This window comes from Nelusetta ayraudi, unplaced genomic scaffold (genome assembly GCF_046127955.1).
Source record: "Nelusetta ayraudi isolate G7.1 ecotype Tasmania unplaced genomic scaffold, CSIRO-AGI_Nayr_v1 ptg000005l, whole genome shotgun sequence".
Taxonomy (NCBI): domain Eukaryota; kingdom Metazoa; phylum Chordata; class Actinopteri; order Tetraodontiformes; family Monacanthidae; genus Nelusetta; species Nelusetta ayraudi.
The window spans coordinates 1,063,535-1,081,883 of NW_027466055.1; the positions used below are offsets into that span (position 1 = coordinate 1,063,535).

Genomic DNA, 18,349 nt, shown 5'->3' on the forward strand with positions numbered 1-18,349 from the left:
ATAAATCAGGCGCTACAAAGGAATCATTGCGTGCGTCTGGGCAATGTCTGCATTAATAAGCTACACTTTTCCGACTGTTAATGGCACCAAATGAACGTGTCAGTTTAATGTGGGCGGAGGTGAACTACCAGCAAATGACAAGGAATGCTACCAGCTTGTTTGTTTTGAAGCCATCCTTCCAAAAGTCACAATGCAGAAACACACATGGACCAAACAGTCGTTTCATTTGACCTGACGGCACAGAAAAATCATCATCATTGTTTTATTTGCCACCTTGTACAACACAACAGTAGTTTGGCTTCTGTGTTGTTTGCAGTCTTTTTCAATGACATTTGTTTTCATCATTGCATGTTATTACATCACACTAAAATGGCAAAAAAAATAATAATAATAAACCTTCAGCCTAGCATGTTTGAACCTGTCACAGCACGCCATGAGAAAACACAGACTTCAAGTTTATTGGTCTCGGTCTTTACCTTCCATTCAGACCAAACAGTGGACTACTAAAATGACAACTTGACAAACCTGTAGTTGTAGTTTTATGGTCAAGCATTTAGCAGAAAAGCGACATAATGCCCGAGAGAAGGTTCGTTCCACAGAGCTCACATGAGCTTGGAGAGCTTTGTGGGGCTGTTCGTGCTGAAGGGACTGTGGGACTTCCTCTTAGTCGGCTGGCTGCTCATTGCTTGTCTGTCTTTTGCTGCACTCGTAGGTTTGTCGTGGCAGCTGGAGGAGGTGGAAGGGCTCGCACCAGGGTCTCCACAACTGTTCTCCAGTGGCTGAAACAGCAAATCAAAGGACAGTTCATCAGTCTGAGCGGAGCCCCCGTGGACGGTGGCACCACCTGCACCACCTGACCCCAGTGTGGTGCACTGTCCCTCTGAAGAGGCTCCACCGGTTCCCTCTGGAGCTCCACGCTGGTCCTGGTGGGTGGTGTCACCCTGCGGGGGGCTGGACGACACATCGGGACGCTCTTCAGGATCCGGGACAACGGTGCTGTCCAGGTCTTCGGAAGGGCAGGACACCAGAGACAGCTGAGACCCCCGGCTGCTGGAACTCTCTCCGTCCAGCATCATGGAGTCCAACTCGGAGATTTTGTCCAGATACGCTGCGTCCATGGAGGCCTCGCTGGACATGTGGAGGCTGTCGTGGTCCTGGTCGTCAGCAGGGGCCGACGTGGCTCCTGGAACGGCGCTCTCTCCGCTCGGACCTGGCTCGCTGGCAGAGTCAGATCTGGGCCAGCCGTCCCACAGGACAGACTTGGAGGGTTCTGAGTCTGCTTTTGAAGGAAGACACTTGGGGGTCTTGTCAAGGTCACAGCTCAGCTTCTCCTGTGCCGAGCCGGAGCTCTTCTCCGGACTTGGAAAATCATCAAACTCAAGCCTCCTTAGATGAGAAACCGGTTTGAACGCAACTTTCTTTTCTCGGACGCCGGGGCTTCGCAGAGTCAGTGAGCGGAAGGCAGAGGACGGTGTGGCGGGCGAGAAATCCGGGGAGGCACCTTCAAGGTTCTTCTCATTGTGGCCGACGCTGCTGTGGCTCTTCTGAGGCTCTTTATCATTTGCAGGTGGAGCGCACGCAAGAGCGGGATTCCGTGAAAAAGCCTGGTACTCTGCCTCTGGATTGCTACAGATGGAGCTTCTCTCAGTGTCACTCAAGCTCCTCATCATCATGTTGATTCTCTGCTGCTGTGAGAGAGCGTTTGTGCCTGCTGCGCCTGCTGCGCCTGCTGCGTCAGCCCTGTGCACGTCCTGCGCCTCCTGGCATCTGCTCTCGGGTTTTCTCAGCCTGGACTCCAGCTCCTCGATGTACTGGTCGCTGCGCTCCAGAGCCTTCTTTAAATGCTCCATGTTGCGTTCATACTGCTGGATTTTAGCCTCCAGCGCTGCGACGGTGTACCGACCAAATCTGAGGAGAGAGGAGTTTGTGTCTTCAAGTTGTTACACTCAAGAAAAAAAGCCCAATGAAACACAAAATCGCCTACTGTGGATCTTCAGACACAGGCAACAATTTAGCTTTACAATTTAATTCTTCGGTTTCATATACAAGCAAATATTCAAAAGCTGTGTTTATTTGGTGCATGATTACAACCAAAGACTCTTACTTTTGTGGAGATCGGCTCGCCACCTCTGCTTTCAGTCTCATGTTTTCTTGCACCAGGTCGACATTTTGTGATCGCAGAGCCTTGTTTGCCTGTGGACGCAGGTTGGGAATGCCACACATTATTTCAGAGGGAGCAAATAAACGGACGGCGTCAAACAAGGACATCTTTACTCAGCAGGTGCATTATGTAACATCTATACACTGCTCACAAACTGTTTAAGATATTCGGCTCATATTTCTGAAAACACCTCAAATGCACTAAAAGCTTTCCAGTGGGACGTGAGTTCAGAAGAAGGGGTGGGATCAGAGAAGTTGTGCTTCCTCCCACTGCTTTTCAGACTGGTGACCTTTCGGTTAGGTCTGTCTCATCATTTAATTATCTTATTGTTTTCATTTATATTTTTGTCTGTGCATTGATGCATAGTAATCTTTTTTTTTTTTTTAAATTCAAGTTTGAAATAAATAAAATAAAAAAAAAAAGAAATAACTAAATAAGTTGACTTCCTTTGTATGTAAACTTTGCGTGCACACGTCCACTGTTGCATTACTTACTGCATTACATTCTGTTCTCTAACCACAAACCATGTTTACATTTTGACATCACGACGCCATCATAAAAGGTCTAATGAGAACGAACTGGCATGAACTTTTCACATTATGCATAAATATCACACAAAATTCAAATATCCGAAACTTTTTGTGAGCAAGTAGTGTGTGCAGATAACTTCAGTCATAAGGTTACATATCGTGTATTGCTATTGCATATATTCATTATACATAATGAATATATGTACACGAGCAAGGCTCCACATTTATCTCATTTATTTTTTGAAATAAATGTGAGCGTTTAAAAAAAAAATAAATGTCATATTTATTTTCGCCCTTAACAAGGTTCCTCGTGACAACCACCGTGTGACAACGACAGACATGTACCTCCTTGAGTTTGTCCATGTCTTGCTTTATTTTCTCACAGACGTCCGTGGCTGTTTGCAGGTTGTTTGACAATTCTTCCAGAACGACGGGGTCGACGGTTTTCTCTTCCGTTTGTCCTGCATTGGTCTTGCTGGGATCCGACGGTGTCTTCAGTTGCGACTCAAGAATCTCATTTCTGGATTTCAGCTCCTCATTTTCTCTCATGAGCAATTCAATTTCCTCCTGTTGATGGGAAATATGTCATGACGACGATGCTGAAGTTGGTGCCCACTCCACTTTTTTTTTTTTTGTGAATGCGTCAATGGAAGTGAGTCACGATTTTTTTTTTTTTTTTTTGTGTGTGCTTTCCCAGTTTAAACTGTCTCTACAGGAAGTGTCAAACTGCTCTAGCGGGTAAACTGTGTTCATTCTTCAACATCAGCCCAACATCAGTGAACAGCTGCTATAAGAAAAAAAAAACTTTTATGTTTTCATGGAGATGAGATTCTTCATGTAAAACAAAACAAAACAACCCAGCAGTTTTACTGACTTTACCTCAGACAGAATATGCAGAAAAATGACAACAATGCAACACAAACCGGCAGCAGCTCTAACGGGCATCTATAGGATTGTTTTGACAACATGTAGCTGAATCCGTACGGTAACAGGTGAGACGTCGCAACAACAAATCCTCACCTCGTACTCCCGTAGAAGCAGTTCCCCTCTGGTTTTCCTCAGACATTTCCTCGTGGAAGGACTGTCGCTCTCGTTTGTGCCTCCTGCAGGGACACAGTCAAGCGTAAACAAACTAGACATGCAAGTGATGTTAAAAAGAAATTCGGTTCAGACGGAGTCAACGCGTCAAGCCACGTTTTACAAAAGTTTTGGGGGCTGCTTAGTGAAATTACCGACGGGGGAAAACAAACTGCACAGAGATGAAGAGCAGCTTCATCTCCTTGGACCGGACCAAGGTCCAGCACTGCACAGAGAGGCTGCTTAAAAGAGGGTTGCTGTCATGGCGCTGCAATAACCTCCGTCAGAAAACCAACTGCCAGAAATAATGCTGATGAGCCTCATCAGTGCTCCCCCCCCGACCCCCCACAACGCTGATGTTGTCTGTTTGCATTCTCATCATGCAATCTGCACAGGCCACACTTCAAATCACCGCCAGGTTTCACAAGGAGTTGCAGCGTAGCTTGCGTTGACATGCTAAGATTCTTTGCATTGCATATATCGCAGTGACCCAATGACTCTGCCCCCGTGGATCAGCTACAATTTGGCAATAAGAATCACGGCGCCGTGGTTAACGTCATGCTGTGAGAGATTGCAGTTCACAAAGCCAAATGACATTTTTCCATTTACAGAGTGTAAATATTTGATGACACTTTTGGTCAAAAGTCATGTGGATTTGCTCAGATGCTTAGACCGCTTCATAAGCACACTCACAATGAAACTGGGCTTTAAAAAATAAAGAACGTAACTTACTCTGTCAAAACACACACACACACACACACATGGAAACTCAAATATTAACCATGGCTCAGTATTCTGAATGTATGAAAACTAAACTAACTTGCAATCTGAAAGTTTAGGGTTTTTGGTGTTTTTTTTTCATGGTACTTGATATTGGCCCGTCCGGTATTTTGATAAAACTACAGCTCTACTCTACTCTACTTGTTGGGCCTGGTGGAGGCGGTGGAGCTGTGCTACTGTTGGACCTGGTGGAGCTGTGCTACTGTGCTACTCACCGATGATCTCTCTGCACGGGTTGTCCGCCGTGATGGGGACTCTGCAGGTGGGACACTGGTTCGCTTTCTTGAGCCACATTTCCATACAGGACGAGCAGAACACGTGGTGGTTGGCACAGATGACCGGCTGCCTGACCTGCACCCCGCACACACACACACGCGCGCGCGCAAATAGAGAGAGACACACATTCGCACTTTAACGATCACCTGCGTTAGAAAGTTTCAGATGTGACGCTGGACAGCAACGTCGTCCACTGTTTTGACACGATCGCAGCACTTTGTTCGGTTCCGTCGAACCCGCGCTGTCAAACAGAGGGTTCTGTGGCGCCAGTTCAAACCGGTGCTCGGCCGTTACCTTTCCGAGGCATATCTGACACGAGATCGGCAAAGTCAGACAGAGAGTCGAAGTCTGGAAGTTCACCGCCATCGCCTCGGAGGAGCACACGCCGAACACAAACACAATACACAACTTCCGCTGAAGGAGGTACAAATTTCCCACCAGTCCGCCTCACGAGCGCGCCGTTTCGCAACAGACTACGGGAAGCCAGAAAGGCCAAAACACTTGCGACTCCTCAAACGACCCGTCGTGCCAATAAAGCGATAACTGCCAGAAGCTGAGGTCAGATGCTAATCTACGTTTTAAACGGTTATAATGAGCAGATACAAACAACCGTTACGTCCTCAAAATAAAGTGACGGTAGGAGTTTTGGAAAGTTTAACCTTTACTGTTACGTGATGACCACATTGTGGCCCAAAAAACTCAGGCATGACAGTTGTGTTGCAGTCAATACTAAGATAACGTAAGACACAATCAGAGCTACATTTGAGAGCAACCTGGCTGGAGTTGCAGGCAGGTTATTTGATTAAAAAAAAAAAAGAAATAAGTAGTCACTGGAAGTGTTGGATTTCAATATTCCTTGTAGATTGCATGATTATTTCAATAGGTAATGGTCTTATTTCAAAATAATCCATTGGTTATGAATTAGGAGTTAAGTAGCGGCAGTCAGCCAACAATTCTGTGATTGTTGTTGTCGTCGTTGTTGTCGTTATTTTTGTCTTTTTATATGTATAAAGGGTGAAATCACGAGAGAAGATGACACTAGTCACGTTGAGGTGTTGCCAGGACACTTCATATAAGATGAACTAATTAAAATTAGCTTTAAAAACAAATCATAATTTTAGATATTTCTGTTGCCACTCCAACACAGGGTTTTTAGACAAATTCAGTGCACATGGTGGATGCAAAAATAGTTTTCCATCAATGGGTTTAGTTTACTGCTTGGGTGTGCGGGAAAAAAAAGCTTTAATTCTGTGTAACAATCTGAACTGCAACCAACCTGCAACTGTCGAATTAGTGGGTATTTTTGCATGTCACAGTTTATACTGGAATACAGGTGAAACTGAAACTGAAAATAAACATGGCATAAAGGAGTTTCTGAAGGTTTAAAGAGGGAAAGTACATGAGAACACATTGCCCTTGCAGATACGCAGCAGTATCCAGATGCCTTGGTTCAAATGATGAGTAAAAAATAGACAGATTTTGTTTATGCTGCAAAGTTTTTCAGCACTCAAAGAATAAAGAAAAAGTTGATTTAGACAGATAGAGTTCAAAGAGTCCCCGATAATTAAAATTAAATTAAACGTTATGAAAAAGTAATATAACCTTAAGACATTGTTTATGTCGACAGAGAAGAAATGCTGCTAGTTTATAGCTAGTTGATTTGTATGATAACCGAAGGCATATTTATTTAGTTAGAGCCTGTGAGTAAAGAGAACGTATCAGCCAAACCTTCATGTTAGTTGAACCCTCCAATCTATAATGATAACATTAACATAATTCCTCTACACATGTTTCAAATGGCATCCACCACAGTTAAGTCCCCCTGAGCCATTACTCATATCTTAACCAACATGTCCTGTTCTTCATCCTGTCTCAAACCAGGACATCTTCCCAGGATCTAATGTGATTACCATTGATCCACTGCAAAAGAAACTCTTGTACACTCATCCGACATTCTAAACACCAGTAAGTGTTGGGTTGTTTTCAACAGAATATTTATGGGACACTTTGGTTCTCCTCTAATTTAAATACCACAGCTTGTTTTATCAGAATGTTTGTGGTGACAAATTAAAATGATTAAACATTCGACATGTTTAATACTTGAATGTGCACGCTGCCATTGTCTAATACAAAACAATGCATAGACCTGTGCAAAGAAAAGTCACAAATAAGGATGGAAATGTGAAATATATTTATAGCAACTGTGAGGAACATGGAGGTATTTGCAGTCACAGCTTTCCAGCCAAGCTCGTGTCTTATTTGGTTCATTGTTTTTAAATAACATAAACGTGTGCCCTACATTGAGGATACTGAACCTCAGCAAGGTTTTCCAGTGTGCTATAATAAAAAATTTTTTAAAAAAAAGTAGTGAAGAAGGTGTGTTTTTGTTTTTATATGAAAGAAAAAAACTCACTCTAGGATAACTGACTAATACAATACATTGAATTTAAAGGAATACCTTGTCGTCTCACAGTCTACCTAAGACTGCACTGCTTGCAACAGGCCAGGTCATTAATTGATGACAGTCAATTAATCACAGCTCTTTCAGACGGCTCCATCTATTGATCTTGTTTCACGACTTATTTTTCATCCCTAAATGACACCGATTGCCTGATTTGACCAGCATGTGTAATGGACAGTGAAGAACCAATGACCCAAGTGTCAATCTTGCCACAGGTCTTGATCCGAGTCCCGACCCCCATCTCTAGCAAATAGCATCTTTACCATTTAATGCGGAAAGGTTTAGACTGCCCTAAGAGCACAGCGTTGGAAGTGTGCACGCTGGTGCCCACATGACCTTTTCTGTTTAAGGCTTAATCTGTGACAAATGCTCACTTTAATTAGCCGGATACCCCCTGCCTGGACTGCCACCCACTCTCAGGTGCCCCCCCACCCCCCCTCTCTCTCTCTTTCACCCTCCTCTCTCTTCTCCAGGGTTAGGGGTTGTTGGAAATCCTCACACATCAGTTTGACGGGGAGCCAGAGGTAGACTGGACAAATTGTGTGAAATTCATTTGAAACATTTCCAAACACAAAAAAAGTCTTCTATCACTTTTAGTACGGTGCCTAACTGGTCCCTGCAAAGTGCTGCTTTTTTATTGCCCATGAAGGTAAAACAGAATAAAATGTTTTCTAGCCGGTCCCCATTTCATCATTTTCAAGTGCGCAGATAACAATACACAGAAGAAGATGTATGGGCAGAGAGTATAAGAGTAATGGGATTAGCCACATTAGGAGGTCTGAGATAACATGCGACAGCTACCTGCAGACCTCCTCTATTGATTTGCCACTATCTGAGGTGGACTGGAGTAAGTGGCTGCTTGTGTGTTTGTGTGCTAAAATAAAAACATGCTCTTCCTTCACATCCGCAAAGGCTTAGTTCTTATTTTCAATAATAGTTAAACCAAACATTATTAGTGGTGCCATTTTACACTATTTTACACTATGTATATGTATATATATATATATATATATATATATATATATATATATACATATATATATACATATATATATATATATACATATATATATACATATATATATATACACACACACACATATGTATGTATATATATATTTATATATATATATATATATATATATATGTATATACATATATATATGTATATATATATATATATATATATATATATATATGTATATATATATGTATATACATATATATACACACACACACATATGTATGTATATATATATATATAGATGTAAAACCAGGCATTTTTTAAAAGGGGCCGACCTTCAAATCTAAAGGCCCTGTATTATTTTTGTACTTTTCCAGGTTTTAACAACAACACACACATACAAAGGAGACATACTGCAAACCACTGGCCAATGTTGCTGGAATCAAACCCCCTCACAGGGTTTCGGGACAGTCCAACCCCTCCTCACCCCCCCCCCCCCCCCCACTACACCCCTCGCCCCCCACTGCTGCGACATAACAAGTAAAATAGATGCACGGCTGCAAATTCTTGTTTTATTGTAAAGGGCTCTAATTATTAGGATGTAAGTCAGGCTGTGACTGGAGGGCCGTCCTTGATGCGGGCCCAGTTTATATTTATCCCCTTCTCTGCAGCAGCGGCAGTGCCACCGTCACTACCAGCAGTGTGTGGCGCTTTTATTACATCGCCCACGGGCAGGTTCAGCCCTGTCAGAGTCTCACACACACGTGCACACACACACACACACACACACACACACACACACACACACACACACACACACACATGCGTGCATGCATGCACATTCACATGGCCTGCAGAGCCGCCAGTCGGTTGAATCCCCTCCACAGCCAAGTTACCCTGCATCCCTGTGCAGCCCCTCGTGGACCCATGGGACAGTGGAGGGGGGGGGGGCGGTGGGGGTATTATGGTAATACTATAGCCTGCTGCCCCTTCTCCCTCTCCTGCAGCACAGCTGGGAAGGACCATCATTACAAGTATTGTAGCAATCTGTTTAAGAGGAACACATTGGAGAGGTTGGGTGACAGAGAGAGGATGAGTGCTGCATACATAGATCACATAAAATATGATTAAAATGTGTGTGAGGGGACCGGAAATAAAATGCAAAACTTGTTATGAACACCTTATATCAAGTCCACTGTCGAAATGGCCGGCCGTAAATCTCTATTTTCCCCTCTTTACTTTTTTATTTTATTAAAGGTTTCTTGTGTTGAGCTGGTCATATCTCAGGACAGACGGCCCGTGGCACATAAGAAATAAATAGGACATAAAGCACTTGAATCTCTAATGCCTCATATAGCTTTACCAATATGTATTGTCGTGTGTCATGTGCTGAAAATCCATTACAAGTGACCAAAATCAAATGGCATTAGTGTGGACGCACTGCACTTTACGGTCAAATGACTCTGATTTCTATGGTGGCCAACAAGGTCAAATGCACCTTGAATGTCCAAATGCTAGAAACACAAAAAGAATGCAGAAACAAAAACAAACAAACGTAGCAAATAAATGTGAAATGATAAATTACACAAATACCAGAAAACACAAGAAACCAGAAACAAATGCAAGAGAGAAATGCTGCAATTTCACGAAACAAAACAGTGCTGCGCCAGGCCACTAGGGGGCCCCGACCAGGGAAGTCTCAAGTAAGCTAATCTTCGCTACATAAATCTTTTGCTCCTCTATCGTTTTTTTTTATTATTTTAATATGAAATTATAATATCTTGTCATTAAATAAGACATCTTGTCGTTCCTCCTCTCCAAAAGCTGAACAAATTTTAATCTTTCTTCTTCTCCACAGGACTGAGGTCTCAGGATGAGTGCCCCTAGTGGCCTGGCGCACTTATGCTCCGTTTACTGAATTTTTGTCATTAAGTTGTTTTTGGGTTTCGCATGGTTTTTTTTTTGGTATTTTCTCAATTTCAATTTCGCATTTCTATCCTGCGTTTGCGTCTTTTACCTTTTGCATCATTTCTGCGTTTGCAAAATTTGACCGTCTGCGGCCGGTTTGTCCTCATCGGCCACCGTAGATTTCTTACTTCATTGCTATTTTTGAACGTGACTGAAAATCCATAGAAAAAAAAAGGACTTTATTGCAAATGATTCATGGTAATTGAAACACGACAATGATGCTTTAAATACCCCCAAGGCGACAGATTAATGATTTTATCTTGAGAGAGTCTGATCAGAATAAACAGCTCGTTCCACTAATCTGTTAGCGGATTAGACTTTTGACAGCGCGGCCCATCACTCACTGTCTGGACGTACCGCTTTACAGCCATTTATCCACCTGTCTCGCTTTGGTGCACAGAGAGCCGACTGTGATCCAGAGTTTCCCCGCAGACTCTGTCACCCTCACAGTATTTTTAGGAAGCTGCGATATCCATTACACCCCGTTTCCATCCATGTGTCCCCCTCTGACGCTATTTTCAGCTCCGTTCTGATCCGGTTTGTCGATTGATGAAGCACGGAATCTGTATCAGAGCACAATGGGGTGAAGGGTTATCCAGTATACTGGGGATGAACTATTAAATATGCATATTATCTCATTACTCTGGCTGCCAAAGAGCTGGAAATAATAGGTGGCACGATGAGGCAGTCAATGGTTTGTGTCTTCCACCCCCCCCACCCCCCCACCCCCTTTTTCTTGACCTGACAGAGGGGAGGGAGGAGAGAGAGCCGCTCGTGTTCCTGCAACCTGAGCCCACAGTGGATGTGAAGGGCACTACGAGACGTGCATCATCCGTGCGCACCCCTCGGTTTAAAGGTGAGGATGTCACCAACACGGCCGTTGTGTTCCGCGTGCGCCGCAGCGACGGTGAAAACTGCAGACCGCGGAGCCGCGTCCTCTGATCGTCACGACCCGCTGAGGAAAAACACGAAAACAGAGACGGTGAAATCATTCGCTCCACCTCACCCCCTAAACTCCTCACCCACACCAGGAACGCAGGCCGGCAGGCGCGCGCACACGCACACACACACACGCACACACACACACACACACACACACACGCCCACAACATGAGGCCTTATTAATTATTTGTAGCCACTTGACTTCATATTGTGCAGCCAGTGGCTTGGTCACAGATTATAATTACCACTTCCCTGTTTGTATCATTTTCCATCTCCTGTGCTTTTAGTGCAGTATTACTTCTCTTGTCCCTCTCTCTCTCCTTCCCTCTCTCCTTCCCTCTCTCCTTCCCTCTCTCGCGTATACACAAGGCTAAAAGTGCAGGCACATCATTTATTGATAAGACAAAAAGAATGTAATGAAATTATCAATGTTCTTGAATTAATTATGAACATGATTAAGAAAGCTAAAATCTCAGGAGCCGGTCTCTCATTACCCATTCACTCGTAAGGATTGCTTTCATTCAGGGAAGGCGAGGCAGAAAAGCCTTCCAGCGGAGCCCACACAGGCTGGGCTCGCCTTGCCGTCTGCCTGTCCCCTCGTCTCTGCCCCCGTCCCGCCGCTGACTGACCGGTCCCGCTGACAGAGAGCTGCCGGCAAGCCCACACGGCTACTGCTGGGCTTACCGGGGATGTAGCCCAGCTGCTCAGCCTCCCGGTCCGTGGCCTGTGACATTGCTGTGGAAGCGAGGGAGGATGCTCGCGACCTCGCCATCCTGCCACTGGGATGCAGCGCTGGGGTCTCGACCCTTTAGGGAGGAAGATAGAGACACACTGGAGGTAAGTGAAACTTCTCAGACTTCTCGCTGGGCTTGAAACAGTTTGACAGTTAGACAGTTGACTTAATTAGGTTCAAATATTTGAAATTGTCTTTGCCTCTTGAGCCAGTGAATGCTGTAGTGACACTGTGGACAGTTTGAAATGGATGCCATTAGTCATGATACAAACTACTGACTGACATCTTTAAATGTTCAAATTACAACAATTTAAAACAAGGCTCTTTTCTTGTAAAAAAAAAATAATAATAATAATTTTGTAAATTACACTCAATAAAGCTCAAATTCTTTAATCTGACGTTATTCATAGTGTTTAGGTAATAGATTTTAAAATGAAATCTGCATGTGCAGTCACCCATTCTCAATAAATGTCTATGATTATATTTGATAAAGTCTGCCAGACCTGCCTGCTCTAAAATACAAAGCCCATTTTGTATTGAAAGAATACAGGAGGAGTCCCAGATACAATATTTTCAGCCACAATTTATCCATTTATATTCAGCGAGAGAGGGAGAGAATTGTGCCACGGGAGCCGCATATCTTTGCTTCACTCTGTATTTCTCCATCTCAGTCACATGGGATGGATGGTAGACGGGGCGACGCTCCCCAAAGTATTGGAAGTTTCAAACAAAATCTCAAACCACAGCGTCTCTCCTCTGTTCACTCCACCTCTCCTCAAAACGGTCCTCCTCGCTTTCTCTGCACGTCCACACACACACACTCGCAAAAAAAATGCCTGCTTGTACCCGCTGAAACACACACACACTCACACACACACACACACACACACACACACAACGCACATTTAAGCATACTATATGTTCGACTGCATTCTAATACAAATGCATGAATTGAGCTTCAGCACCCACACACCTGTGCATGGACTCACCATGTTCACATCACACTTTGAGTGGCCAGGAAGGTGTTGAATCATAAGAGTTCTGACAGTTGGCAGTGATCATTCAGCCCAGTGGTTCTGACCCACTGACTTTACCCATAATGGCCTTTTCTTGGTTTACACGGAGTCTCATGCAGTCATATGGAGTCATGTGTTGTCATATGGAGCTGCAATTGTCTTTTTTTTTGAGAGAGAGAGAGAGAGAGAGAAATTATTTGTTGATTGCTGGAGCAGAATTAAACGGATGGAGGGCGGAGAAAACAAAAGGAAAAGAAGAGAGAGAGAGAGAGAGAGCGAGAGAGAGAGAGAGAGAGAGAGAGAGAGAGAGATCTGGGGTTAATGGCAATCCTCCCGTTGGAGGGATTGATCCGAGTATTGGATCGCACATAAAGCTGCAGTTACTGGATATTACCCTGCCACTATCGGCTGCAGTGATGGCCTGGATAAGAAGTGCTTACCAAAGAGGATCCTCCTCCAGGGCAGATACGGTTTCACAGCCCTCTGGGAACAACAACCACATGCGCGCTGCTTGCTCAGGAACTTTCTACCTCATCGAGTAAATCCAGGGGCCTTATCAAGTTACTGGCCTACTGAACTGCCTAAAAAAAAAAAAAAAAGAAAAAAAAAATCAGAGTCGTCTTCAGATTTTTGGCTTCAATCAGGCAGGGCAGTCATCAAATGACGCCTGCTTTTCCGAGATAAGACACTCGTTGGTTTGATTGAGGAAGGAGTCGTGGTGTAAGCAGAAAGAAAAACAATGCACCCATAGATATTTCCCTGGGATGGACCGTACATTTTAAAAGCTCTTCTTACCACGCTGCTGATTTTTTTTGTTTTTTTTTCACTGTTCTCTTCAAGCCGACATACTTTTACTTCCTCTCCCTAAACACTGTCTGGTCTGCACGCTTTGCTCAGGCCCTGCTCTAGACTTGCACGGTGGTTCACTGGATCCAGACGGTGTCGGGGGTGGCCAGCGCCACTCATGAGCCCACTGTAGATGGCTCTCTGTGGTATTACCCATGGAGCACCTGGCCTGTGCCACATGCCAGCAACCAGAGGCCAGATGGCATCTAAACAGGCTAATTATTTCGACACAAAACTCTGATGTGCCACGCTGACACCATGGGGCCACTTTGGCACTCGGCTTTTGTCTCTCTGGCTGCGGCCAGGACTTCCTCCTGCATGGAGTTATAAAGATGTCAAGTGGGTAATGATGGCCATGGACAGGCCCCAGTGCAGTGCTTCATGTCCAGATGTTGAGATGGTCACTTGCGATGTCGTTTGGTGACATTAATGAGTATTTGTGTGTGTTTTACCAGTTCTGACATGGCTATGACCACTTAATAATTAGTTGTTTTGGTTTGTTTTTTAGTAAATAATTGGAATGGAGCTCAGTTATCATCCAACTCTTGCTCCATTTGGTTTCACCCTGTTATTGTTTAATTGCACCTGCCAAAGATGGGACACAGATAAAGGGATCTTGTTGTTGTTGTTGTTGTTGTTGTTATTTTTGAGGAGGGGGTTACTTTTAATTGATCTTGTCTGGCTCACACCGGGTGCTGGTATCTATAAGTGCACTGAAACGAGTGTGGATCCAAATACAGATGTGAAGGATCCAAATGTGTGTCAGGGCTGCCGTCTTCCTCGCTCCTTTACAATTACAAACAGCGGCAGAAAATGATTGTGCACCTGCCACCAGCGTGCAGCAAATTAAATGTGTGTTGTGTATTGAGTGCTGAGGTGCCTGTGTGAGAGGGCTGCCAGGCCTTGGTGGAAGTACACACTCTGGATGTCCCTCCGTTTCACCGATTCACACTCATATCAATAGGTTGAATGTCTGGCCCTTGTGGCTGAACAGCGGTGTTGTATCGTTATCATTTTTAACATATCTCGCTCCCTTACTTGCGTTACAGCACTGCCCCCTCTCAGCTTGTACGGTCAACACACAGTACTCGGCATTGTTGAAAAACCGCCCAGCATTGCGAGTTCTTAACTAGTAATGGAATGCTTCACTGGAGGCCTTAACAACATCATCCCCGGTGGTCAAGTGCCTTAACCATATTAACACATTTATCTGACATCAGAGGTTGCCGTTTTTTAGTGCATCCTCTCAGAGGTTGACAAAGTGTTGCCATTAGGGCCTGCAGCCTCCCGCACCTGCAGCCGCAGCGGAGGAGGAATTGGTTGAGCTCGATGGAGCCGACACTTGGAACAAGGTGGAGGCCCCACAGCGATAACCTACTGACACCGGCATGAAGGAATCCACCAATGAGAGCGCAACCTACATCTTGATCTATAGCCTCCTGTCAGAAAAGAGTATTGCTGACTGGAGCCCCTGTGTCTGCAGTGTTGTGCAGCTGCGTGCACACTGAAAGAAAATACAAGAGCACAGTGTGGAATTGGTGAGGGGTTAACGTGGCGTCCAAAGAATTTGTGTATCTGTGGTATTTTTGATATAATAGATACTCCATATTTTTTTTTATTTATTTTTTTTTTACATTTTCCCTTATAAATGTAAATCAAATTAGCTTTTTAAACCGTTCATTATTGGCTTGCCATCCCTCTTCAGCTGCTACAAATTTCCCCCCTCCCTCTTATGTGAGGCTGTCCAAGGTGCTGATGTGCTACAGTGAAATATTCTGCCACTCCTGATTCAAAAGTATAAGCGAGAGTCTAAAAGCGCTCATCAACACGAAAACGTGCGTGGGATTTACTGTTGTTTATTTGTAGACTGAAACTCTGAGACAAATTGGATGAAATGAAATCATAAAGACCTTAATGTGTCCCAGTGCATCTCTACCTCATTCTATCACACCCATTCTGCTCTCTTGCTGTCCCTAAAGTGGGTCCCATCTGCTTCGGGGACCTCTCCCCAGCACGCTGGAGCAGGATAAGCACACCATTTCCCTGTCAATACTTTGCTATTAGCCTTTGTAGATCCATATATCACTGTGCTGTAGGCTATGAGCTGGTGTAGGGTGTTCTTCTTATCTGAATGGCCGAGGCCGCGGTTCCCCTCCCTGCCCTGGACTTTGATTTATTCAACCAGCAGGTTAATGAGAGATGGAGCCTGCCCCTTAATGTTCGAACCCTGGGGGGCTAAAAACGTGCGCATGTGAATGGGACGGGAGTGACGTAAGGAAAGAGCTGCTCAATACGTCTTACAAAATAAAAAGTACACGTGTGAGTTATTAGCAGCAGATGAACATGGCTCTCCTGTGCTATTTTTCCGCTTCAAATATTCAGCCCGGTGTGAGTTTGTTGTTTTTAATGTCTTTGAAAAATACTTCCAATCACTCAGATTTACATAACAGAAACAGCAGACTTACCAGATTAACATTTGGTAAATAATAAGCAACAACAGTTCATGTTTTCAAAAGAGCAGGTCGCTCAGTTGTTCTGGCCAACAGATCCAGATATTAGCATATTTTTACCATGTATTTCTTCATCTTTCTTGCTTGTATTGACCAACAAAGAGCACTGATATCGCATTAAAAATATATAACACATAGTAAAAAATGCACATTGATTTAGTACGACATCAAAAAATACTGATAATGAATAGTAATACTGAATAAATTCCAATACATTTTAGTAAAATATGACTATTCATTACCACAGTAAAATAAGTTCAAGCCACGGCGTTCTTTGACAGATATCAGCCTAGAAAAGTGCCAGACCAACACAGCACGGTGGGAGATATGGCTGCGCAGATCAAAGTTAGTGCTGGGACGGTCCGATATTTGCTGATGAAGCATTAATCTCCGCTCTTTTCCCTCCTTCTCCCCGCTGTATTATCGACTGTTGGCTTTAAAGGTCAACCCTGCTCCGCTGGTGGTGCACGGCGAGAGCGAGAAAGGCATCATTTCGCAGCGCTAAAGTCGCTTTGTGAAAGCGGTGCTGGCTACAGCGACAGCAGAGCGTTGTGACGGGCCTACTTTCACAAAGGTCATCTGGAGGCTTTTCATGTGACGCGTTTCTCCTCAGCAAGGACCCACCTCTGCTGTCAAGTCACATTGGCAGATGAAATGCATCACGAGCGGCGTAAAAAAAAATGATGGCAGGACTCGAAAGCAGCGTGTTGCTTTTGAACGCTTCCCTGGATGTGTGAGCTCCGCTGCCTGTTACATCAGTGAGTTTATGACCCGCAGATATTTGGCCTCAATCCAAGAAGAAACTGTCTAATGAGCAAGCTGTGACGGTGTCTTGAGCAGTTCGCTCTCAGCAGTCTGCCTCTACAGTTTGCCGTGTCTGTGTGTGCCTGTGTCTGTGTGTGCCTGTGTGTGTGTGTGTGTGTGTGTGTGTGTGTGTGTGTGTGTGGAGAGAGAGGAGGTATTGCAGCTGAACAGCAGCAGAAATGCTCCGTGTAGAAGGTGTTTAGCTGTGGGATAGAGAGGGAACTCAGGAACGGGTGCACAAGCACAACAGGGGAAGGCAAACCACTGCCAGATAAATGTCCTACTTAGCTGCTATGCTGTACATTTCAACAAGAAGTCAAACGTCTCCTCGTGCCTTCTCCCTGCACACACACACACATCGTACCTACATGCACGCACACGCGCACGCACGCACGCACATCTTCCATGAAAATATCTAGCATATGGTTGCATCCTTCTAGCTTGTGTCCCGAGGCCACTTCCCCAGCTGGTTCCCGGAGAGAACAGCAAAATGGGGGAGAGAAAGGAAGACACTTAGGGTGTTAAAAAAAAAAGAAGAAGAAGGAATAGAAATAGAAATAGAAATAGAGAGAAATGTAGAAAAGGAGGAGCAAAGAGATAAAGAACAAAGGTTTTGCAAAGAGGTCTAAAGAGAAAGAGTTGAAGGTGTAAAGGGGGAGGGGGGGGGGGGTTGAGGGGCACTGGGGGGGGGGGGGTGGCTGTTCTTCCCATTCTAGCCTCCCCAGCCTATGGCAGATGTATTGTAGGTCCGGACTGTTAAGTACCTTATAATTAGTTTGCCTGTAAGGCATCAGCCATTATGGTTCTGGAGCGACTAACAAGGCCCTGTTGGGGACGACAGCTTCTCCCTGTGATTTACACAGGCTCTTACAACCATGGTGCTGCTCCCACTATTTTCTTACTATTTTTTTTTTTAAAGCTGGGGAGAATACTGCAGAGACAGGATCTCCTCTGCTTGCATTAAGGCCCCAGAATGCAATGCATCATATCAAAATTCTATGCCATCTTTACTGCAAAAGGGAAACTGTACAGAATGCTAGTTGCATGTTATTGATTTATAATAACCTGATAATCAAATGCAGCCTTTGTACAAGTTGACTGTAGTCGAAATTAGCAATAATAGTTGTTTGAAATGCTTAAAACAGGTATTGTATGTAAGACATTGGCAGAGACTGACAAGGCTGCATAATCTCATTTCTCTCCAACTCACAGTTGTAGATTTGGGTAGTAGTTTAATCATGCAGCAGCATCTTCAAACGTTGACTTAATGAAATTTTTTTT

The 18,349-nt window shown here is 44.3% G+C and overlaps 2 protein-coding genes across 2 annotated transcripts in view; both read right to left on the bottom strand.

Annotated features, from left to right (window-relative positions):
• Positions 1–18,349, bottom strand: part of ercc3 (excision repair cross-complementation group 3) — a 172,274-nt gene that overhangs the window by 102,795 nt on the left and 51,130 nt on the right. The window lies entirely within an intron of this gene.
• On the bottom strand, positions 248–5,288 carry obi1 (ORC ubiquitin ligase 1). Its single transcript, XM_076047299.1, has 6 exons — positions 5,119–5,288; positions 4,764–4,899; positions 3,712–3,794; positions 3,037–3,258; positions 2,105–2,193; positions 248–1,908 (listed from the first exon to the last, which is right to left on the bottom strand). Exons 1-6 carry the CDS (start codon positions 5,188–5,190, stop codon positions 603–605), a joined length of 1,908 nt encoding a protein of 635 aa, XP_075903414.1. The 5' UTR covers positions 5,191–5,288; the 3' UTR covers positions 248–602.